The 24735-nt window shown below is 44.4% G+C and overlaps 1 protein-coding gene and 1 long non-coding RNA gene across 13 annotated transcripts in view; one reads left to right on the forward strand and one right to left on the reverse strand.

Moving 5' to 3' along the window:
• The window catches only part of MTMR3 (myotubularin related protein 3), a 144443-nt gene extending 141588 nt beyond the window's left edge, over nucleotides 1-2855 (forward strand). For 9 of the 11 annotated variants that reach the window (XM_081251635.1, XM_081251633.1, XM_081251630.1 and 6 more), the window contains one exon: nucleotides 638-2855. In XM_081251635.1, the coding sequence (XP_081107761.1) occupies nucleotides 638-809 (172 nt within the window). In that variant the 3' untranslated portion in view covers nucleotides 810-2855. The remainder of the gene's footprint in view (nucleotides 1-637) is intronic. The other 2 variants (XM_081251631.1, XM_081251632.1) reach the window with 1 other exon arrangement.
• The window catches only part of LOC308626499, a 56245-nt gene that overhangs the window by 644 nt on the left and 30866 nt on the right, over nucleotides 1-24735 (reverse strand). Inside the window, exons 2-4 of one of the 2 annotated variants that reach the window (XR_014017259.1) lie at nucleotides 14214-14381; nucleotides 12214-12372; nucleotides 10231-10341 (exon numbers count right to left, since the gene is read on the reverse strand). This is a non-coding gene — a long non-coding RNA (uncharacterized lncRNA). The remainder of the gene's footprint in view (nucleotides 1-10230; nucleotides 10342-12213; nucleotides 12373-14213; nucleotides 14382-24735) is intronic. The other variant, XR_014017258.1, reaches the window with a different exon arrangement.

The raw sequence follows: 24735 nt of genomic DNA on the forward strand, positions 1-24735 counted from the left end.
TGTGTGTGCACCTGCGTTCACCTGTGCTCTTGTCTTTTCACCCTGAGCATGTGTCACTGGTTGCTTGTCTCCTGGCTTCGCATGCTGGCAGCAATAGCAGTCCTAGATGGCAGCAGTCAGTTCTTCGTGTTGTTGCCTCTGAGCCTTTGGGCGAGGCTCCTCACTCCCCAGCTGGGCTGGTAGTTTCTCTCATCTGATTAGCTCAGAGGCAGTTCCATTGGACTCTGGCCTCTCTATGATCATAAGCTACACAGAGGCCATTGCCCAGGTGGGTGTGGCCACGGGGTTTTCCTGGGCCAAGACTTGGCCATTGAGCTAGCAGCTGCCTTCTGCCCTGGGCTTATTTGTTCTCATGGATCTCTCTTGAGCAGCATCTACCTGACACCTTGTAACCTTGAGCCATAGTGGTGAGGCAACCAGGGTCCTTGGCCTTAAAGTGAAAGTGGTGTGCGATTGTGCTAGGGAGCAGTCCCCTCCCTTCCTGGCTTCTTCGTGGGTTTAGACAAACGAGTGTTTGATATTAGAGGAATCTCCGGCATATCTGAATCGTGTACAGAGAAGCGCTGTCTTCTGAAGTTGGTTTCTCCACCCCGTGTCTGCTGACACTAATGCTGTTTTTGTTTCTGCTCATCTCAAGGAATTGTGGGAACGTATTCTGCTCCAGTTGTTGTAACCAGAAGGTTCCAGTTCCCAGCCAACAGCTCTTTGAACCTAGTCGAGTGTGCAAGTCTTGCTATAGCAGCCTGCATCCCACAAGCTCCAGCATTGACCTTGAACTGGATAAGCCCATTGCTGCCACTTCAAACTGAAGCTCAGTGACCTGGGGCGGGCAGAGTCCAAGCTGCTGTTCCTTTGACAGGCCCACGACAGCCTGGGCAGACTGAGAGGCCCATGCACTTTGGAATGGGGACATGGAAACAGCTGTGCAGAGTGATGGAAATTTGGGATGTACCACTGGATTGTAGATTGATCTCTCCCTACCCAACCCACCCCGGCATTTGTTTTCCTCTCCATTTTCTATCCTCCCTCTGCCTCCAAAAATGAGACAAGTACCCTTTTTTTTTTTTTGGATGGAAGACCAGAGGTTGCCAGGCCCCCTGTAACTGTTGAGCTGCCTGCTGTCAGGCGATGCTGAGGGGTGCCTTCGTTCCTCAGGATGGGAGGAGGATGGTTGAGTCAGGAGTGGAGGCCTGAGAGAGCGAGCAGGGAATAAAGCCAATGCTGACGTTTGTGACCATTCCTCGTATCACTGCCACATCAGAGCTGATTGGATTTGAAAAACCTTTGCTGCTGAGGACGCCGAAAGCATCTGCTCTAAGGGCAGTGCCCCAGGTGCTCTCTCCCTTCCGAGAGGGACTGGGCTAGTCCCACCCCACAGGCAGATAAACGGGATTGGGGTTTGGAGGGAGGGGCACAGGCACATAGTAAGTGGGACCCCTTAGGCGCTCCCACCCCATTTGGGGAAAGAAGGGGTACAGGGGTACACTTGTGAGGCAGGGAGAGGGCTGGGGATGGGTGGCTGGCTATTCTCCCCCAATGGGATTCTCTTTATAACTTGACCCAGATTGTCTAGGGCTCCCCTCACTGTCAACAGTCTGCCCCCCTCAGCCAGGCTGTGTGGAGCTTCCCACCCTCAGGCATAGGGTGCAGACTGGCCAGAGTGCAGTATCCTGCTGCCGTGGTCAAGGCCAAAGTATGCCCTGAGCCTGGAAGCCCCTTCCGGGGCCTGGTCCCCCAAACAATCTTTCTTCCTCGTCTAGCACAGGGAAATCCAGACTCAGGGTTCCAAAAATTCCCCACTCCCAAACCAATCATGGATCTCCCCCTTTAGGGGTAGAATCAGCCTTTCAGAGTACAGTGTCTGGAGAAGGGAGCATGTCCCACAGACTCAGCCTTCCTCCGCCTCCCCTTGGAGCAGCGGTAAGGGCCCAGCGGTCCCACTGCCCTGCTCCTGTGCTGCTGGTCAGCAGTGAGGGGCCACTTGGTGACTCTGCAGGGCTCCTTAGAGAAGTGACAAAGCCCGTAGGAGATGCGAGGCACCTTTTCCTTCGTAAGCTTTGATGGGGTCCAAAAAGAGCCTTAAATCAAGAATATTTGTGGTGGAGGTGGGTATGGAGAAGAGTGGAGAGGAGTTTAGGTTTGTGCTTTGTGATCTTGGCATCCATGTTTTGTGCCTGCCCTCCCTCTTGGGGGAAGGGCCATGCTTGGCTCTGCTAAAAGCTGCTAACTGGTAACAGGGCGGATTGTGGTGGGCAGTGGGGTTGAGGCCTGGGAACTCTCCTGACCCTTTGGAAGCAATTCCCTGGCTAAAGGCAAGCTGTCTCTCAGGAAGGTGGCTCCTGTGTTGCCTGGGTGTAGATAAGACGTGGCCCAGAAGCCTTCCCTGGAGCTGTCAGTCCAGGCAAAGCCAAGAGCATCTGAGTGCATCTCTGACGTCCAGTGGCAGGAGGTTGCTCAGAATCTGAATTTAGTGAAACAGGGTGTAAGTTCTTCGCACTCTGTGTGGTCTGGCCTTGCAGGTAGGGAGAAGTCAGTCTAACTGAAGATTGTGCAGGTCCTAGTGACAGGTGCCAAGAGGTTACGATACGGGTTTCTTGGGTCTGATGTACAGTGTGAATAAATGCTTGCAGCTCTTAGCCCTTTTTTGATCAATGAAGCACTTTTTTATTAATATTTTTCTTTGTATGTAAAGGAGGAACCATAACTCTCCGTAGCTGTATATATAACCCTTTTCTCCTAAAGAGGAGTTGGTCAGTGCTCCTATATTTTTCATTTTTTGTCAAAGCAAGAAGTAAATACTTTAGAACTGTTAAATATATAAATAAAGTGAATAAAGTTTAGTGTTCCGCATGGTAGCATTTGCTAACACGTTCTAATTCTTTTTCCCTGTGGTTTATTCCCCTTCACCCCATTTCCCTCTTACACAGAAGCAATTTGAGGTGCTGCTGAGAAAGTTGACTTTGACAAAGGAAAACTACTGATTTCTATTCAACTCTGGACCTTGGCAAGGAGCCGCACAATACCCACACACTGCAACACATTTCCTCGACGGTTTTTGCCACTAACATCTCCAAAGCTAAAAAGGCAAAGCAGTCTGACATCTTAACAATCAGCTGTTCTTCCTTATCTGAAGAACTGAGTGTCAACAGTAATTAAAACTACCTCTGTCCTCCAGGCTCACTTTTTTTTTTTCTTGCTGTTGCTTTGATTTTAGCCAGTGCTCTGGCCCCTTAACCCCACGCAGGGAGCAACAGCTGCACCTGTAGCAGCAGGTAAGCACTGAGGCATGCGTGCAGTGGAGACTGAAAGGATGTTTTGCGGGGAGGGTGGCTAGAAAGTGCCTCTGCTCTGCCTGTCTTGGATGAGAGAATTACGGGTGGGCAGAGAGACCTTGGGCAGAAACTGAATTGGATGAGTGGATTGTGTGCCTAACTAGAGGTCTCCTTCCTCCTCCCACACAGAGGGAGGAACCTCTGCTCCTTAGGTCTTCAACCAGCCGAGGAGGCCGTAGTTTCTAGTCACTTCCGGACTAGTTCTTGTTCTTCGCGGAGGTGGATTTTCTTTCCTGTGTCACTCTTGGGCACCCTTCCCATCCTGTGGGCCTGTGGGGGACGTAACGTTATGCAGTTCTTCCTGAGGGAAGGTAGGTACTGAGTAACGCCCAGCTCTGGGGTTGCCAGCCTCACATCTGTGGTGAGTTGGGGGTTCTGACGAGTGACGTGCTCTGAGCTACCGGAGAGCCTTCCAAGGTCACTTTCTAGATGTACTCACTTTAGCCTAAAGTACACATGCACTTAAAAACAGCTCAGCTGGTTCCAGTCTGAGAGCTGTGTGTGCCATCTGGCAGGTGTTTGAGAACTAACTTGTCCTCTGGGAGGAGAAAGTGCCACTTCAGCTGCCTTCAGTCCATCTGGGAGCCAAGTCTGTGCTCAGACCAATTTGTAAAAACCTGAGTTGTGTCATAGCCAATGTGTGTCTACACAGAGCTCCTGTTGTGCCTGGGGCTAATGCTTAGTCCTTGGCAAGTTAAAAACACTTGCAGGATCTAGCAAGGCTGTTGGGTCCATAGAGGGGGATACTGGCGTCAGGGAAGATGAAGAGCCAGGTGCTGGTGAGACCTGCACGGTGCAAGTCAAGGCAAGGAACTGCCCTGTGGAAGAGGGCAGTATGTGAAGAAAAGCTCAGTTACCTGAGGACACAGCCAGATTTCTTCAGGCTGTCACATGGAGGTATTTGGTCTAAGCAGTGGAGTACTAATGGTGACCTTGAGATGCCAGGATGTCCTCTTCATCTCTGAATTTTTCCCCTTTCTGTACTTTGGTGTCCTTAATCCCAGTCCAAAAAATGATAGGACTGCCTTAATCCACTGAGACTTTCTAGTAAAGGTGTACAGAAAATTTTTTCTTTATTTTGCTAATATGCTCATTGTTCATTTCTCTGTTAGCAGAGAATAATATTCTAAGAATTAAAAAGGTACTGTGGTGGATTTAAAGGGGAATGAACAAAATGCCCCAGAGCATTTGTTAATTTCCAGCTATTAAAAAATATCAAAATGGGCCTCCCTGGTGGCGCAGTGGTTGAGAGTCCGCCTGCCGATGCAGGGGATACGGGTTCGTGCCCCGGTCTGGGAGGATCCCATGTGCCGCGGAGCGGCTGGGCCCGTGAGCCATGGCCACTGAGCCTGTGCATCCGGAGCCTGTGCTCCGCAACGGGAGAGGACACAACAGTGAGAGGCCCGCGTACCGCAAAAAGAAAAAAAAAAAAAAAAAAAATATCAAAATGGGAATTGAGGATAAATCCTAGAATATGGTTTCAGGCCACTGTCCTTGAGACAGCTGATATACTTGGCTGCTGCACATGAGGCTGGGAGATCGTTACTGTAGCCATGACCTCTACTGATGTCTTAAGAACAAGGGCTGCTTTGAAGGTGCTGTTGCAGGACTTTTCATTTTGCTGGTACCTGTTCAAGTGATCTGTCTCCAGGGCTGCAGCTGTACCCACCCGACTGCATTAGCTGAGGGTAGGGCTAACAGTGAGTGAAAATGGACCTGGACTGTGGAGCAAAATGACCTGACTCTCCATTTGGAGTTTAGAAAATATGGCAGGAGTCCCAGCTGTTTAATTTCTAGTCACATTTTCTAAGAACCTTTGTTCAAAGTCGAGGTTACTGATGAGATGTCTGGAGGGCAGGACCAGAATGTGTGAGAGGCATCTAGCAGGAGTAGGTGGCTACGCTCCTAAGCCTCTGACTCTTAAACAGGAGTCTCCCTGCCCCCAGTACACAACCACACTTACACTTTGGTCCTCTCCCTTGTGTGGAGTTCATCTGCATATTTGTGCAGATACCAGCTGCCTCCCTGGTTGAACAGGGCTCTTCCAGACTAGGCAGTTGTTGGAGGCATGAGGAGGAAAGGGAAGGGGTACCCTCTGAAGTAGGAATTAGAGTTTTTTAATGCTGCTGTTTCGTTTTATTTACCACTTACTCTTTTTTTTATCATATCGAAGTTCTTAGCTTCTCTTATAGTGCTCATAGCAGTTGCATTTCAGTTGTATTTTCAGTGAAATTTGTTTTACACTGGCATTCAAAATTGACCTTTCACTGCTTCCTGACTGATTTAAGATTTTTTTTTTTTTAAATGCAAACTGAACCCATGAGGCTTGGATTCTGGTTTAAAACACCGTGTTGCTGCTGACAGCAGTGCCCACTATTGTAACAGCATTGATTCTGCTATAGCCTCCGTGACCATGTAAACTAAGTAAATGTCGTTTTCACACACAAACAGTTGTTCAGCCCCTTGCCACTGTGGTTCTCTAGTCAGTCTTGTGACCAGTGTTTTAGGTGCATGGGATAAAACAGCTCCACCCCTTAGTCTGTTCAAGAGACAGGGAGGGGCCTGGCCAGGAGGGGGCAGCAGGAGTCAGCATCTGTGTTTCAGAGGCCTGGGACTTGAAATCCTGGTATTAGAGGTAGGGGGGAGGGACCTTAGATAGTGTAGTTTTGTGGTTTTCATGCTGTTCTGTGGGGAGTGAGCCTTCAGTCCCATTCAGTATTAGGCTTCCAAGTAAGATGTGATGTGAAGAAAGGTTTCGATGATTAAAGTGAAAGTCTGAAATCATTGATTTAATCCAACCTCCTGATTTTAATTTTTTATTTTTTTACTGTAGGTCCTTGTTGGTTATCTGTTTCAGATGTACATACTGCTATATTTAAATCCCAAATTCCCAATCTATCCTCCCCCCAACCTTTCCCCCAAGTTCATTCTCTAAGTCTGTGAGACTGTTTTGTAAATAAGTCCATTTGTATCTTTTTTTAGATTCCACGTAATATCATATGATATTTGTCTTTCTCTGACTTACTTTACCTAGTATGATAATCTCCAGGCCCATCTGTGTTGCTGCAAATGGCATCATTTCATTCTTTTTAATTGACTAACATTCTGTTGTACCACATCTTCTTTATCCACTCATCAGTCGATGGACATTCAGGTTGCTTCCATGTCTTGGCTATTGTTCACAGTGCTGCAACGCAACGGACACTGGGGTGCTTGTATCCTTTCGAACCATGTTTTTCTCTGGATATAAGCCCAGGAGTGGGATTGCTAGATCATGTGGTAGCTGTTATTAGTTTAAGGAACCTCCATACTGTTCTCCATAGTGGCTGTACCAATGTATATTCCCACCAGCAGTATAGGAGGGTTCCCTTTTCTCCACACCCTCTCCATCATTTATTGTTTGTAGATTTTTTGATGATGGCCATTCTGTTCAGTGTGAGGTGATATCTCATTGTAGTTTTGATTTGCATTTCTCTAATAATTAGCAGTGTTGAGCATCTTTCCATGTGCCTTTGGCCATCTGTATGTCTTCTTTGGAGACATGTCTGTTTAGGTCTTCTGCCTATTTTTTGATTGGGTTGTTTGCTTTTTTTTTGACATTGAGCTGCATGAGCTGTTTGTATATTTTGGAGGCTAATTCCTTGTCAGTCGCACTGTTTGCGAATATTTTCTCCCATTCTTTGGGTTGTCTTTTTGTTTTGTTTGTGGTTTCCTTTGTTGTGTAAAAGCTTTTGAGTTTAATTAGGTCCCGTTTATTTTTGTTTTTATTTCCATTACTCTGGGAGACGAACTGAAAAAGATATTGATGCAATTTATGTCAGTGCATTCTACCTATGTTTTCCTCTAAGAGTTTTATAGTATCCGGTCTTACATTTAGGTCTTTAATCCATTTTGAGTTTGTGATATTTTGTTGAGAAAACCAAGTTTCAGGGAGCAGCAAAGATTCATCCACGGTTACCAGTGAATAAACAGAAGAATTTGAATAAGAAACATTCTCTCCTGCCCCCTTCCCCTCAGTGCTCTTGGGTTTCCAGAAAGCAGCCTTAGATAAATAGTTGCTCTAACCTGGTTCTCTTTGAGTTAGCCAAACCAGAAATCTTGGAGAAGAGCTTAGTAGTCACTACCAGAAGGCTTAAACTGTGAGCCCTCCTCTCCCTGGTAACCAAAATCAAAAGGCTTTGATATTGTAATGCAGTATTTTTGTTTTTCTTTTAAACCTTTCATGTACATAAAAAGTGTTAATAGCATGAACTAAGTTCAAGTCATGTCTTAAACTAGTGGGGTGGCAAGGGTGGTGGGGGGAGCATTTTTGACTAGTGTAAATGGGTTAGTTGTAAGCTATCTCAGTGTCCAATTTATATCCGATTTTGTTTGGGTATGGTATGGAGGAAAAAAATCCTGGTTTTTATCTGTATAAGTGGAAGTAGTCGTAGGTTGTCTGCAATCTCTAGTTATGGACAAAACTGAAGTAGATACTTGAAAAAAGGTCAAGAGGAATATCCAATACCTGCTTTCAGCCCTTATCCTCCATACATCAGGTAAGAAACACACAAAGGTTATAATCACTAAAACTGTACTATCGTGAGAGCCATAGCACTGAGTTGCAGCTGGGTGTGGCGATCCCAGCACCAGGCTTGCACCTTCTGCATCAGCGACCCCTGAGAAGCCCACACGAGCACAATAATGGAGGCCTTACCTGAGGTCTCAGGCAGCCTAAGCAACGCATGTTTTACATCCGAGTGTACGTGTTATGGACGACTTTTAATATTTAAGATGACACTTGAAGCGAATGTTTGCAGGGAACCTCTGAAGCACTGCCACAAGAGCCAGTTTCAAAACCACTCGATTGGTGGAAAGAACCTGGGGTTTCTGAGCCCACAAACTTGGGCTGGAATCCAGCCCCGCAGCGCCAGCTGAGTTGCCCGTGGGTGGTGAGGAACTGAGCGTTTCCTTATCTAGAGCAGAGCGCTGGCCACAAAGAGGGGGTTGACAGTGAGCGCCTAGAAAGTGCTCCCCTTTCCACGGCCCATGAAATGAGGTGACATTTCTGTCTCTGGCTGCTGGTGGACAGTCTGAATGGTCAGAGCCAGACAGGGCTTCTGTCCCACCATGTATTAAAACTAGAAGATGACTGGCCCTGCCCTGGGTCTTCCACCTTACAGAGGTAACATTCTGATCTGAGTTAAAATAAATTGAAAGTTTATCAAAGACTTTAAAGTTCATATATGAACTGAAAATATATTTTTTTAATGGATGCAAGTCTGCAGGTGCACTGCTGCTTTAAAATCTTATAAAAGCAATGGGAAAGGGGGCCAAGAGAAAGAAATTGCTTGTTGGGGTGGCGTCTTAAGAACTCTGAGTCCTGTGGAGACTGATGTGGCCTCGCTTTGCTGAACAGGTGATGAATTTTAGGTTTCTGGCTGAAGACTGACCAAGCCCTAAGATATGCAGACCAGCCAGCTCTCCAGGCTGAGGAGCAGGGGAGGTAGAGCGAGGTGGGCCTTACCTCTGCACAGCATGGATGTCTAAGGCCTGGGCCAGGTTGTGTTCACTACCTGGCAAGTGAGCCCAAGGCTGGAAAAGGAGTGAAGACCTTGCCTTCAGCTCATCCTCCTTTCATCTCCAATGCCAAAGGAGCCCACGGTGGATGAACATATTAGGGCTTCGTCATCCAAATTAAAACAGATGTGAGTTAATTATAAATGGTTCCCCTACTGTACTTTGCCCATTGGAAAATCAGTCCCTAGAACTAGAGGTTCTTTCAAGTCACCCAGAAGATTCTGGTACTCACTGGCACATACTCTATACTGGGGCGGCTCCCAATTTTGAAGTCCCTGTCGGCCCTTGGGACCTGACCTGGGTAGCATAATTCTTTCTATTCTTTCATTTGAGTTGATAAACCAGCCAACTGCTGCCTCAGACTTCTGCCCCCCAACACGTTCTTGGGTGTCCCCAAGGACTATCCATATCTGCTGGCTCTTCTGCCTCTGCAGTTGGCCTTCCAGGCTGCACCAGACCATCCTTTCCCTGTGCCTATGTTGGTATTGGTGTTCCTGAGGTTCAGTTCTCTGCCCTCCTTCCACACATGCTTCCCTGGAAATTCATAAATCAGGGTACTTAAAATGGAGACACTTTATTAACAACAGTTCCATATGAGTCTCTGCCAGAAATGCAGCAAAGTCATCCTTCCCCAGGGGCTTGGAGAAACTGCTAAGGCATCAGGTATGCCCACCTGAGCCAGTGTGCAAGGCCACCTCACATGCATACCCTTCCATCCACCCTATGCAGCTCTGAGGCATTAACTTGGGGACTGGTTCTCATGGGCCTGAGGACTGCTTGCCCAGTCTTGTCAGTTGAAAGGAGGGCTGAACCAAAAGACCTGCAGCACGGGCCCTGCCTTTTGTCCTCTGTGTGCAGGATCTAAAGTGCTAGGACGTCAGTATTTCCTTCCCAGTCAGCCTGGAGCAGGTGTGAACACTGATGTCACTTTGCCATCCTCTCTCCCAAGCCCAGCCAAGCCCAGCTAGGAAGTTAACCTCCTCTTTCCAGACTGTAGTTGAATTCCTCCCCAAGGCAGGTGTCAAGGCAACTCTTAGCCCAAGAAGCCAGAGCTGGGTGTCTGCCTAGGCACATGCCTGTGTGTGCGTAGCTCTGTGCTGCCCTGACCCGGAGATTGTGGGACCTGTGTTCTAGCCCCTTCATTGATGATTTAGGGTGTAGCCTTGACCACTCTACTCTGCTTTAATTTCTCCTCTATGGGGAAGTTTGTCCAGTCAACCCACAAAGCTGTTGAGGATCCAATGAGGAAATAGATCATGTTTTACAAAGTCTAGTTGCCCTGCAGCATCCTGCAAAGCCCGCACTTGAACTTCTGCTCTGCCTGAGGCCCCCACCTTACCTGCTTTCACACGTCGTCCAGAGTTGGAAGCGGCAGGAACCCTTCTTGTTTCCCAGGCAGCCGTACTGCTCCAAGGCAAGAGAACTTCTCTTCTCACCTGTACCTGCTCAGCTGGAGGGAGGAGGGAAACAGGTCTTTCAGGGGTGATAGGGACTCCCGGCCATCTCCAGCCAAGATGGTCCCCAAGGTGAAATACTTAAGTGGGTGGAGTGTTACCAGGGACAGGTTCTCGGGGTGGGAGCTCTGCCCGGGGCTGCTGGGAGTCTCCGAGAGGTGGGCTCCACGGGATGGCCTCGCTTCCAGGGCAGGTGAGGGCTGGGCAAGCAGTCAGCCGTGCTGGCCCCTTCCCTTGGGGGCTCTGCCACCTTACCTCCATTCTGGTCAGTGTCTGGATGGCAGGGGTGATCCCTGAACTTCCCAAACACAAATCTCTTGATGTCTGCCCATCTTGAGAAAGGAGAGGCACCAGAGGTGACTCCCTGGCCAGTTTGTGGTGTTGCCTCTGTCCCTCTAGGGCAATATTTTGCTATCAGCTGCCCTGCCTGGCTTTCTCTCTAGGCATGCAGAGCTGGCCCTGCACCCCATGGGGAGCAGAGAAGTGGGCTCAGGCAGCAGGTCCAGAAGGTGGAGGAGTTGAACTCCTGCCTGCTAAACCACATGACCATGGCCTTCAGCAGGCAGAACACTTGCCCTCAGAGGGGAATTGCACTCCTCTAGTCTCTGAGTAGGTGCAAACTTTCAAAGGAGCCCTCTGGCACCCTTTCCTCCACGGTGCCGTCAGCCCCACTCTGTATTTCCACAGCCCTATCTGACCTGGGGGTCCCTCTCACCTGCCCTGCCCCCATGCCCAGAGCTCCTCCTGCCTCTCCCCCTCCTTTCCCTTCTGCTCCAAACTCCCCTTGCCTCTGCAAGTCATCCAAGACAGCCTCACACTAAGAAAATAAAATACACAAGCCAGAAACAGCACAAATGTCCATCAACAGGGCAAGGGATAAACAGTTTGTGAAACATTCATCTACAAGATCTAACACAGCAATGAATGAATAAACTAGTTACACATACAGACACACAAATGAATCTCACATAATACTGAATAGAAAAAAGAACAAAATTATGTGCTGTATGATTCCATTCTTTAAAAGTTCAAAACCAGGCAAAAGTATTATTTCAGATGCCAAGGTATGGTAACTACGAAAGCCAGGGCCTTGGTCATCTCTAGGGGTTGGAGCGAGCAGGTTGGGCTTCCAGAGTGCTGGAGATGCTTTAGGTACTGATTATAGTAGTGGGTTTCATGAATGCTCATCTGGTAACTCATCAGCCTCTACAGATTTTTTTTTTAATTTTTTTTAACATCTTTACTGGAGTATAAACTACAGAGTTTTAATGTACTTTTCTATGTATATGTTATTTCACAAAGTTCAGAAAACAAAACACCCAGCCCCTCCACCTTGGGCTTCTCAGGGCATCGGCCCCTTGGTGTGCATACCTCTCATGCAATTGATTGGCCTCAGTGGGGAATATCTAGTGGGGAACTCTCAAGGCCTGAGGAGAAAGGGGTTGGCCCAACTACTCAGGTGGCCCTGGGTCAAAGAATGGGGGCCACCTTCATTCCTTCTCCAGGGGGGTGGTCCTGCCCATAGTGCTGTCCCTTCCTTGCCCCAGCCTCACTGCATTCCCAGAGAAGTTTGTGTTGATCTGGAGCACTGGCTTGGTTAGGCTGGCCTTGAATGGGCCTTATCTGACCTAGGTCTACTTCTCATGAATGGGATCTGCTATGATGAGTTGCCCCAGTGCCCTAGGTTTAACTTATATTGGGTAGGATGCTCTTGGTTTCCATTGTTTGTTTATATAATGTGGTCATCTGCCCACTTACCTGGAGTTGGTGGGGGGACATTACAGAGACCTCATGGCTGGGAACCTTTGATTATATACAGGGATACCAGTCAAATAACAAAATATGAATTCCTACTTTACGTCAGGCACCTCAGTAGGCAGAGAAAGCCAGAATCCTGTGCTCATGGAGAAGACTGTCGACAAAAGACAGGTAAGTGTGATGAATGCTGCAGAGCAGTCTGGGGATCTGTGGAAACTTGCAGCAAGTCAGCAGAGGGGTTCCGAGGGAAGTAATATATAAACTAAGGCCTGAGGAATGAAGAGGGAAAGAGACAAGAAGCTAATTCATTGAGCATGTACTGTGTGCTAAGCCACTTTTGTCATTTCATTTAGTCCAGACAACAACCCTTTGTATTATTATTCCCATTTTACAGATGAAGAAACTGAGGCTCAGAAAGGTGAAGAGCCCTATCCAAGGTCACTCAGCTAACATGTGGCAGAATGAGGACTTGAACTCTAGTCTGCATGATTCAAAAGCCAGGCAGTGAGGAGGCTGCTGTCAGTCATGGCAAGAAGTGGTGGTGGCATCATTGGATACAGAGGTAGATGTGCAGGCTCAAGAAGGACCCTGAAGAGAGAACTAACAGGATTCAGTGAGCACTGTTGAGGCAAAGGAGGAGGAGGAACCAGACTCCAGGTTTCTGCCTGGATCAACTGGATGGACAGTGATCCATCCAGTTGGATCATTTACTAAGATGGAGAATGGGGAGGAGTAGGTTTAGGGGGAAAAATCATCTAAATTTGATATTCTACTTCAGTTAAAAAACGAAAAAAGATTGGTTGATTAAATGAAAATAAAACACGGATAATTCCATTCTAGAAACTCCCTCTCTCCATGCCTCCTCAATCCCAGTGTTTTCTACACTCATTTGTTGCCCCTTCCTTCCAGTTTTCTAAAGCACCCCAATTCCTTTCTGATCTGTGGGCCCTCTAATAACCAAACCCCAAGCAGATCAGAACTGGGAGAACCACCAAGAGAACGCTGTCCTTGGCCACACCGTCTGCTCCCTCAGCAGTGGCCCTCTGGCCACCCCATGCTTTGTCCAGGTCTCCTGACGCTCCCTCCTCTGCAGAGGCTCTCTGCCAGGGGAGGAGCTGCTCCTATGCCTGAGCTCCTCGTGGTGGAGTTCCCCCCCCACCCCCGCATCCTCCTAGTGCCTAGAACATTTGGTGTGTGCACCGCCTCTGCAGTCACACAGGGCCCCGCACTCAGAAGGACCTTGCCCTCGGCTTAATGCACTTCTATTGCAGTTTCGAAATTCCTACTATATTTAACAAGAGGCCCCATATTTTCATTTTGGACTGGGCCCTGCAAATTCTGTAGCTGGTCCTGTCCATGCGTCTGCATTGTAATGATGCAAGACACTGAGTGGTAGCCTTTCCCATCTGTGGGGATGAACCTCTTTTCCATCTAGGAAGACCCACTGTTTTAAATCAGAGGGAAATAAAGCAAAAAAGAGCTCACTTCGTTTCTATGAAATAGTTTTCTGTGCAGTTTTATGTTCCTTCATGGGTAATAACTCAGGAGGGAACCTTGGGAATAGAATACAGAAGTAACAAATTATGGGCCATTAACTGTGGTTAATTGTTTCTTTATAGCTTAGAGTGGAGGCACGTTTGGATTGCTTTGGCACTCACAGTTACAAGTAGGGAAGGCGGTCTACTTAAATATAACCTAGGAGGACTTCCCTGGTGGTCCAGTGGTTAAGAATATGCCTTCCAATGCAGGGGACATAGGTTCGATCCCTGGTCGGGGAACTAATATCCCACATGCTGCGGGGCAACTAAAGCCCGTGTGGCGCAACTACTGAGCATGTGAGCCACAACTAGAGAGGCCCATGAGCCACAACTACAGAGCCTGTGTGCCATAACTAGAGAGAAGCCTGCACGCCGCAACTAAGACCCAACACAGCCAAAAATAAAATAAATTAAAATAAATAAAACCTAGGGCCCCTCAGGAGGTGGAGGGAGAGGCAGCTGAGTGATGACCCCAACCTTGCTTCCGAAGCCAAAACTGCCATCAAGGACTCACCTCCAGTTAAAGTATTTCTCTCACAAGCCTCATTACTGAGTAACTATGGACCCCTTACCTGAGATCCTCTCAGCTCTGCAGGTGTGGAGGTGGTCTATGTGCTGTCTGGGCATCCTACTGCAGCAGCCTTTGGGGTGTAACTCATACTTGTCCCCAGTTAGTTGGTGTCATCTGCCACTCAGGCTCCAAACAGCTGCAGAAGATCCTTGCTCACTTTAGTAAACACCTGTTTTAAAAAAAAAATTGAACTCAAAAAATGTTTGGACTGCTTGCTAAAGAAAGGTGCAGAAATGCTCCGCCGGCTATCGTCAGGCTTTCCTGTCCTAACGAGCTAACGGATGAAGCACTCAGACCACTGAATGAGAAGTCCTCCAGTGTCGTTCACCTACAGTAGTAACACCAAAGACTTCAAGCACAGCACACAGAAAATAAAATCCACCCCCAATTCCTTTCCTCAGAGACATAGCCAATATCAATCCAAACTGACTGTTGAAGGCTTTTTGGAATGTACTAGGTCATCCCATTTACACTGTTGAGCTGATCATATAATTCAGCTGTCCTGCCCTGGAAGCTTGGCTGACCTCCTTTGATTCACAAAATACAACCCAGATTCCTTGGTCTGACTGACATCAGCTGGCCTACCAGGCATACTCAGCTATTCTTGACCCCATGGACTTTCTCCCCTTAACTATTCTCATCTGTTTCCTCTCCCTCAACTTTCATATTTCTATTATTGAGTGCCTGTCCTGTCTAGGTCTGGGGGACACAAAAGGAGGAAAACAGGCACAGTCCCTAGCCTGGGCTTTCAGTCTAGTGAATCCATGAATTATGCAAACCTTCATAGCAAACGGTGAGGAGGACTGTGAAGGAAAGTGGTGGGGCTCTGAGCACCCCATCAGGGGTTTGGTCTAGTTTGGGCATCTGGAAAGGTTTCCTTGAGCAGTGTGATTTCTGTGGAAAGACAGAGGTGGTAACTAGGCACCAACCAGGGTGCGGGGAGGCTGAGAGGAGGGCACACTCAAGGCCAGGTCGGCAGGGCAGTGGTCTCGGAAGCAAGGCCCTTTAGAGGGAAGCACTGAAAGGCCAGTGGGGCTGGTGTGCAGGGGGCACAGGGGGATGTGAGCTCGGGTCAGATAAGCTGAGCCTGAGGTTGAAGAGTGAGGTCTTTGTCCCCAGAGCCGCGGGAAGCCTCTGAAGGATTTTCAGTAGGGGAAACACCAGAGCTGTGTTTTTAAGAGCCTTCTGGAGGAGGTACAGGGCCATCGTGCTCCGGGTGAGAAGGGAGCAGCAGTGCAATAAAGAAGAGTGTCTGGGCTGCAGAGAGGGGAGAAGCACATAGGAAGGACAACAGTGTCACCTGCTGAGGGTGTGTGTGTCCCGGGGAAGTCAGGGGGTTAGTTCTGAAGAAGGCTCTCCAAATGTCGTGCTCAGAGGGAAGTGGGGACTGGGGTTGGACGTGTGAGAGTCGAGGCAGAGCGATGGAACGGAAGCAGTGGATGGGAAGGAGCTCCACCCGAGAGAGAACAGGCGGCCAAGGACTGAGCTGAAGGCCAGGGAGAAGAAATGAGCTGCCAAAGGGGGCAGGAAGGAAAAGAAAAAGGAAAACGAAGGCAACATGGTGCCAAACAATAGGGAAGAAAGTATTTCAGGAAGCACCAGTCCTGAAGGATAAATAAAAGCCAGCCTCACGGAGAGAAGGAGAAAAGAAGGGCAGAGAGAAGAAGAATCACAGTCCAGACGGCAGCGCGCCCTGAGTTCCAGGAGCTGGAGCTCGGATGCAGGCGGAACTGGAAGGGGGAGAGGAGGTGTGAAGGCAGGTGGATCAAGAGCGGCCTCAGTAAGGAGTTTGGACACAACCCTGAGGGTCAGCGGAGAGTTTGGTTTTGCCTGTCGTTTTAATTAGAAACAAAATGCATGCTCCTTGTAAATAAAATAAGACGACCACCCGCCACCAAAACGAGCTCTAGCAACAAAGAAATGTATATGTTAACAAGTGAAAGTTCCTCTGCCAAATCCCCCCTCCTCAGCTAGCACATTGGTGTTATCATTCCAGACCTCTTCCTGCCACTCACAAACTTCATTAGTTTTGTGAAAACAGGATTATGCTACCTATAATTTCTGCAACTTCCCTTACTGAATTAGCAGTAATCTTGAGTTTCCTTCTGGGTGGTTACACGCAGATGTGCCCACCGGTTTGAATGGCTGTACAGTCCTCCACAGCCCAGATATACTTGTATCCTAGGATGCTGACTTATTTTCTTGAACCTAAAATGGCTACTGAAGTGCCTAAGGAGAGGAGTATTCCCTAGGGGCACTAAATCCCAGTCTGGTTCTGCCACTAAGTACCTAGCTCTGGGGAGGGCACAGCCCCTACTGGGCCTCAGTTTCCTCATCCACTGTGTGCCAGGCACTATTATCTCATAAAACACGAGTGTTAATACTTCTCATCGATGAAAGACTTTAGGTAGAGGAATGTAATGATCAGATTTGTGCTTCATAAAGATCACTCGGGCTGCAGTATGAAAAATTATTTGCTCTTCCTTCTCATCCATATTTGTAAAAAAAAAAAACCTTACCAATCTTTCAAGGCCTAGTTCAGATTTTCCCTCTTCCAGAAGTTCCCTCTCCATCATGCCCTACCTCCTCTTAACTGGAATTCTCCTCTAACTGGTTCTCCCCCTAAAACATAAAACCCCTTGAAATTGAGAATCATATTTTTCATCCTCACATGCTCCACAGGAATAGGTAGGTCTATACGAGGACTTAATAAATCTTTGCAGAATTGTCCATGCACTAAAAAAATCATTTTGGTGGGACAAAAGAAGGAATAAATGAGCCACTCAATACCTGTTTGGGACTCAAGCCTTCATTTGATAAGGAGTTTATCCACAAGCCTCAAGATGTGTATGATTAAGCACTGCAGGAGGTATTTTCCTGGCTCTGAAAGGGTCTGACCTGCCCTGCCTGGAGTGCTGATGTTGAATAAGACTGTCTGGGAAAGAGGCACTAAGGCCAGCCTGGTTTATGGTCACAGGGCTTTAATAATATCCTGCAACTCTGAAGCCTGAGAGCTTCCTTTTCACCTTGTACAATACATTGAGAGCTTTGCCTTCACTGGACTATTGCTATATAGGAATGAGTGACAGTGACTTGCCTTTTCTTTTCTTTTGAAAGTTTTGCCCATTAAATACATTTTTCTTAGATCCATGCAGTTTAGAATTATGGAAATAAAAAGCTTATATTGAACACCTATTCTGTGCTTGAAGATCAGTTCTGTTTCATAATTTTAAATAACTCAGTATAAAAACAAATAAACAAACAGGACCTAATCAAACTTACAAGCTTTTGCACACCAAAGGAAACCATGAACAAAATGAAGACAACCCAATGAATGGAAGAAAATATTTGCAAATGAAGCGACCAACAAGGGATTAATCTCCAAAACATACAAACAGCTCATGCAGCTCAATATCAAAAAAACAAACAACCCAATCAAAAAATGGGCAGAAGATCTAAATAGACATTTCTCCAAAGAAGACATACAGATGGCCAAGAGGCACATGAAAAGATGCTCAACATCGCTAATTATTAGAGAAAAGCAAATCAAAACTACAATGAGGTACCACCTCACACTGGTCAGAATGGCCATGATTAAAAAGTCTACAAATAAGAAATGCTGGAGAGGGTGTAGAGAAAAGGGAACTCTCTTACACTGTTGGTGGGAATGTAAACTGGTACAGCCACTATGGAGAACAGTATGACGGTTCCTTAAAAAATTGAAAAGGGTTGCCATATGATCTAGCAATCTCACTCCTGGGCATATATCTGGAGAAAAACGTAATTCGAAAAGATACATGCACCCCAATGTTCATTGCAGCAGTATTTACAATAGCCAATACATGGAAGCAACCTAAATGTCCATCAGCAGAGGAATGGATAAAGAAGATGTACATACATACAATGGAATATTACTCAGCCATAAGAAAGAGTGAAATGCCATTTGCAGCAACATGGATGGACCTAGAGATTATCATACTAAGTGAAGTCAGACAGAGAAAGACAAATATCCTATGATATCACTTATGCGTGGGATCAAAAAAATGATACAAATGAACTTATTTACAAAACAGAAACTTACTCACAGACTTCAAAAACAAACTTATGGTTACCAAAGGGGAAAGGTGGGGAGAGGAATAATTTAGGAGTTTGGGATTAACATATACACACTACTATATGTAAAATAATCAACAAGGACCTATTGTATAGCACAGGGAACTCTACTCAATAATGTGTAATAACCTGTATGGGAAAAGAATCTGAAAAAGAATGGATATATGCATATGCATAGCTGAAACTAACTTTGTACACCTGAAACTAACACATTGTAAATCAGCTATACTCTAATATAAAATAAAAAGTAAATTAAAAAAATAACTTATAGATAAAAAGTCATTTACACAAAATATCATCTAAGGAAAGGCTGGAAATTTTCTGCGACTTCTATAGAGTCTATAACCAAGAACAATAAGCCTAAATAATCCAGAGATTTCTGGATTTAATTTAAAAAAGAATTTCACTGGGTATAAGTTAAAAATTATTCTGAAAACAGGTACCTGTCTCTGGGAGTGTGGTGGGGTCAGGGATTCACTGAGAAGGACCACAAGAAAAACTCTGGAGTGACAGTCATATTTTACAATTCTATATGGGATACACGTGAACATATTTGTCAAACCTCACCAAATGGTGTACTTACAATTTGTCCACTTCACTGTACATGAATTTTTTTAAATGAAAGCAGCCTTTGTCTTCTAGAGAGCTCATTCTCCTGACAGGACTTATTTTTTTTAAGACAATATTTTTTTTTTGTTTTTTTTGTTTTTAATTAATTAATTTATTTATTTATTTATTTTTGGCTGCATTGGGTCTTTGTTGCTGCGTGCTGGCTTTCTCTAGTTGCAGTGAGTGGGGGCGACTCTTCGTTGCAGTGCACGGGCTTCTCATTGCAGGGGCTTCTCTTGTTGTGGAGCACAGGCTGTAGGTGCACGGGCTTCAGTAGTTGTGGCGCATTGGCTCAGTAGTTGTGGTGTGTGGTCTCCAGGGCGCGTGGGCTCAGTAGTTGTGGCTCGTGGGCTCTAGAGCACAGGCTCAATAGTTGTGGCTTACAGGTTTAGCTGCTCTGCAGCCTGTGGGGTCTTCCTGGACCAGGGATCGAACCCACGTCCCCTGCATTGGCAGGCGGATTCTTACCCACTGCGCCACCAGGCAAGTACCTAGAGCAGTTTTAGGTTCACAGCAAAATTGAGAAGAACTGACAGAGATTTCCCATATATTCCCTACCCCCACATATGCTCAGCCTGCCATTATCAACATCACTCACTAGAGTAGTACATTTGTTATAACTGATGAACCTACATTGACATATCATAATTGCCCAAAGTCTATGGTTTACATTAGGGTTTACTTTTGGTTTTGTATATTTTATGGGTTTGGGCAAATATATAATGACATACCAGGATTGTAGTATCATACAGAACAGTTTCACCATGCTAAAAATCCTCTGTGCTTTGCCTATTCATCCTTCCCTCCCCTCTAACCTCTGGCAACCACTAATCTTTTTACTATCTCCATAGCTTTGCGTTTTCCAGAATTATCATACTGTTGGAATCATACAGTATGTAGCCTTTTCAGACTGGCTTCTTTCACTTAGTAATATGCATTTAAGGTTCCTTCATTTTTTTTTCATGGCTTGAAATGCATTTCTTTTTAGTGCTGAAAAATAATCCATTGTCTGTAGGTACCACAGTTCATTTACCCATTCATTTACTGAAGGGCATCTTGGTTGCTTCCAAGTTTTGGCAATTATGAATAAAGCTGCTATAAATATCCGTGTGCAGGTTTTTATGTGGACACAGTTTTCAGCTCCTTTGGGTAAACCATATATGAAGTTTATCTGAAAAGAAACCAACCCTCTACACAAACATTAAATTCTAGTTAAACGTATGCATGCTGAAGCATCAAGGAGTGTAGTGTATTTATGTCTGCAACTTACTTTGAAATGCATAAAAAATCATTTATGGATGGATAGAGGGATGGATAGGTAGACAGATATATGATAAAGCAATATAGTAAAATGTAAATTGTAAAATCTAGATGAGTATATTGGTTTTTTACCATAAAATTCTTTCAACTCTCTTGTATGTTTGAAATTTTTCATTAAAAAACGTTGGAAAAAATTATTCTGAAGTGTATGTCTTACTCTTACATTAGATGCATCTCAGAAAGCCAACCAGTACCTACAGTCATCTGGCTGTACCCAGCAGCTCTAAACTATAACTAAAGACACACTAAGAAGGCAAAAGAGTGCCAAGTCAAGGTCCTTAAGGCAGTCCTGCCTCTGGAAAGGACAGTGATGTGAATTGGTGTGAGACAGCTGAGGTTACTAAGTCACTAACCAAGGTGCTTCCTATACAGTCATAGGGGTGACCTGTGAGTTGAGAGATGAAACAAAAACTAATTCTAGCAGCAACTTATGATGATAATTATGCTAAGAGGGTGGATAATGATCAAAGTCAGCCCCTGCCATGCTCATGTGTCCTACTGTTAACATCTACCTGCTTGCTGGAATATAGCCTCCACTACAGAGAGGACCAGGGCCAAGAGGAAGAGAAGTCCTCATCTCCAAACTTATTGGACCTGAAAAATGTAGGGGAGGCAGGGGTAGAACTGTGGAAAATGAGAAAGATACTAAGGAATCTGTGTAATAAATAGCTAACATGAACCCCATTCTAAACTTGGATATTACATTTCTCTTCTAGCAACATGCTAAAAAGGCAGCAAAGGAGGGTGGGTCAGAGCAGCAGTTCCCAAAGTATAATATGGGGTACTCTAGGGTCTCTGAGACTTCCAGAGAATCATGAGGTCAAAACTATTTTTATAAGTTTCATTTGTCTTTTCACTTGCCTTCTCCTGTAAGTGTACAGTGGAGTTTCCAAAGGCTGCATAACATGATATTTTAACACATTAAATGCAGAAGCAGGTTTGAGAATCCAGCTGTCTTTTTTCCAGCTGTCTTCTTTTAGTCAGACGTTAAAGAAATTTGCAAAAATGTAAAACAATGCCACTCCTCTAATTTTTTGTTTTAGAAAATAGTTATTTTTCATAAAGACATTATGCATGTTAATGTGTAGTAGGTTTTTTATTTTTTAATTAAAAACGAGTTAATACTTCAAAGTTTCACAATTTCAATTTCTAATATAAAATTTGATAGATATAACACATAAAGGCTCTTTGGAGGTCCTTTTATTTAAAGTTTTACTGTTGTATAATTTACATACAGTACACAAATCTTAAACATTCAGCTCAATTCATTTTTACATATGTATACACCATGTAACCTCCACCACATTCAAGTTATAGGCCATTTCCATCATCATGGAAGGACTCACCAATCCACCAGAGGTCACCATTATTCTGATTTCTGTCATCATAGATTAGTTTTGCTTGTTCTTAACTTCATATGAATGGAATCATAATATGTATACTTTTGTGCCTGGCTTTTTTCTCTCAGCATAGCATTCTTGAGATTCATACATGTCATTCTGTGTATTAACAGTCTGTTCATTTTTATTATTGCCAGTAATATTCCATTGTACAACTATATCACATATTGTTTTCTTTTCCTGTTTGATAGACATTTGGATTTTGTCCAGTTTTTGACTATTATGAATAAAGCTGCTATGAACATTCTTGTACAAGTCTTTGGTGGCCATATGAATTAATTTTTCTTGAGCATATGCCGGGATGTGGAATTGTTGGGTTCCACAGTAGGTCTATGTTTGACTTTATTAGAAGCTGCCAAATCATAATGGATGAGAATTTCAGTTACTCCACATCCTCAACAACACTTGATAATGAAAGTTTAAAATTTTTTTATCCATTCTGCTAAATGTGTTATTATGGTTTTAATTTGCATTTCTTTGATATTATTCTGAGTTCCTTTTAATACATTAATTGGTCATTTGAATATCCTCTTTCATGAAATGCTTGTTCAAATCTTTTGTTCATTTTAAAAAGACAAATACTATATCACTTATATGTGGAATCCAAAAAATGATACAAATGAACTTCTTTACAAAACAGAAATAGACTCGCAGACATAGAATAAACTTATGGTTACCAAAGGGGATAGGAAGGGGTGGGGAGAGATAAATTAGGAGTTTGGGATTAACAGATACACATTACTATATATAAAATAAACAACAAGGACCTACTGTACAGCATAGGGAAGTATAATCAATATCTTAAAATAACCTATAATGGGAAATAATCTAAAAAAGGATATATGTGTGTATATGTATATATGTATGCACATACACACACCCCCACACACACACACAGATAACTGAACCAATTTGCTGTATACCTGAAATTAATACAATGTAAATTAACTATATTTCAATTTTAAAAAAAACCTCTACCTCAAACCCTAAAGAAAAAAAAAGATGAATAGGAAAAAAATTAGCTTATTGATTTGTAGAAGTTCTATGTATATTCTGTATATGAATTCTTTATCATTCTATAGCTGGCCTATTTACTTTTTTTTTTTTTTTTGCGGTATGCGGGCCTCTCACTGTTGTGGCCCTCTCCCGTTGCGGAGCACAGGCTCTGGACGCGCGGGCTCAGCAGCCATGGCTCACGGGCCTAGCCACTCCGCGGCATGTGGGATCTTCCCAGACCGGGGCACAAACCCGTGTCCCCTGCATCAGCAGGCGGACTCTCAACCACTGCGCCACCAGGGAAGCTCCTATTACTTTCTTAATGATGTGTTTTGATGATCAGATATTCTAATTTAAGTCAAATTTATCAATCTTTCTTATTTGGTTTAGTGTATTTTGTGATCTGATTAAAAACTTTATTTACCACAATACCAGGAAAATATTCTCCTATGCTTTTATTTGGAAGTTTGATTGTTTTAGCTTTTGATTTTATGTCTATGATATACTTAACAAATTTCTGTGTTTGAGTTAAGGGTCAGGCTTTACTTTCTCCATACACACAATTAGTTGTTCCAAAATCATTCCCCCATGTAATTACAGTGGCACCTTTGATGTAAATCAAGAAAACATATATCTGTGGGTCTATTTACGGATTCTTTGTTCTGTTCCAGTGGTACATTTATCTATCCTTGCTCCAAAAGTACTCTGTGTTAATTACAGTAGTTTTGTAGTAAATGTTGAAATATGCTGGTTAAGTCTTCCAACTTTGTTTGAGAACCAGTAATTTTTTTATTAAAAATGTTTTTCTTTATCAACATTTCTTAGATATTCTAGGGCCTTTGTATGTCCATATACATTTTGGCTCAGTCATTTTTTCAGAATATAAGGGGGTCCTGAGACCAAAAACTCTGAGAACTGCTAACTGAAAGTATGGGCTCAAATGCTGGAAGCCCAGGATCACATCTCAGTTTTTGCCATCTATTAGTTGTGGGAACTTGGCAAAGAATTTAATTTTTCCATGTCTCTGTTTCATCACCTGTAAGTTGGGACAACAATAGTGTCTATAATATAGGGTTGTGTCCATCAAATGTTAAACATTATCTGAATGTTTTTGTGTTTGTTAAAATAAATGGGGCAGGTACACTGAATTTTTTTTTAAGAGTATGAAGTCAAAAACAAAACCTAAAGAATCAGAAGGAAATATGTAACCTTTTGACAATCTCAGGGTACTTAGTTAGAATCCAGTTGTATCAGCTTCATATAAAAATAAAAATATACAACACAACTGTACAAAATCTATGGGATGCAGCAAAAGCAGTTCTTAGAGGTAAGTTCATAGTGATACAGGCCTTCCTCAAAAAAACCAAGAAAAATCTCAAATAAACAACCTAACCTACCACCTAAAAGAATTAGAAAAAGAAGAACAAACAAAACCTAAAGTCAGTAGAAGAAAGGAAATAATAAAGATCAGAGAGAAATAAATAAAAGAGATTAAAAAGCAACAGAAAAATCAATAAAACCAAGAGCTGGTTCTTCAAAAGGGTAAACAAAATTGACAAACCTCTGGGTAGGCTCACCAAGAAGAAAAGAGAGGACCCAAATATTAAATAAGAAATGAAAGAGGAGAAATAATAAAGAATACCATAGACATAAAAAAAACCCATAAGAGGGGGCTTCCCTGGTGGCGCAGTGGTTGAGAATCTTCCTGCTAATGCAGGGGACACGGGTTCAAGCCCTGGTCTGGGAGGATCCCACATGCCGTGGAGCAGCTAGGCCCGTGAGCCACAACTACTGAGCCTGCGTGTCTGGAGCCTGTGCTCCACAACAACAGAGGCCATGATAGTGAGAGGCCCATGCACCGTGATGAAGAGTGGCCCCCGCTCGCCACAACTAGAGAAAGCCCTCGCATAGAAACGAAGACCCAACACAGCAAAAATAAATTAATTTAAAAAAACCCATAAGAGAATACTATGAACAATTATATGCCAACAAATTGGACAACCTAGAAGAAATGGACAAGTTTCTAGAAACATACAGCCCACCAAACCTGAATCAAGAAACAGAAAATTTGAACAGACTGATCAC

Source organism: Mesoplodon bidens, assembly GCF_964165515.1.
Source record: "Mesoplodon bidens genome assembly, chromosome: 13".
NCBI lineage: Eukaryota > Metazoa > Chordata > Mammalia > Artiodactyla > Ziphiidae > Mesoplodon > Mesoplodon bidens.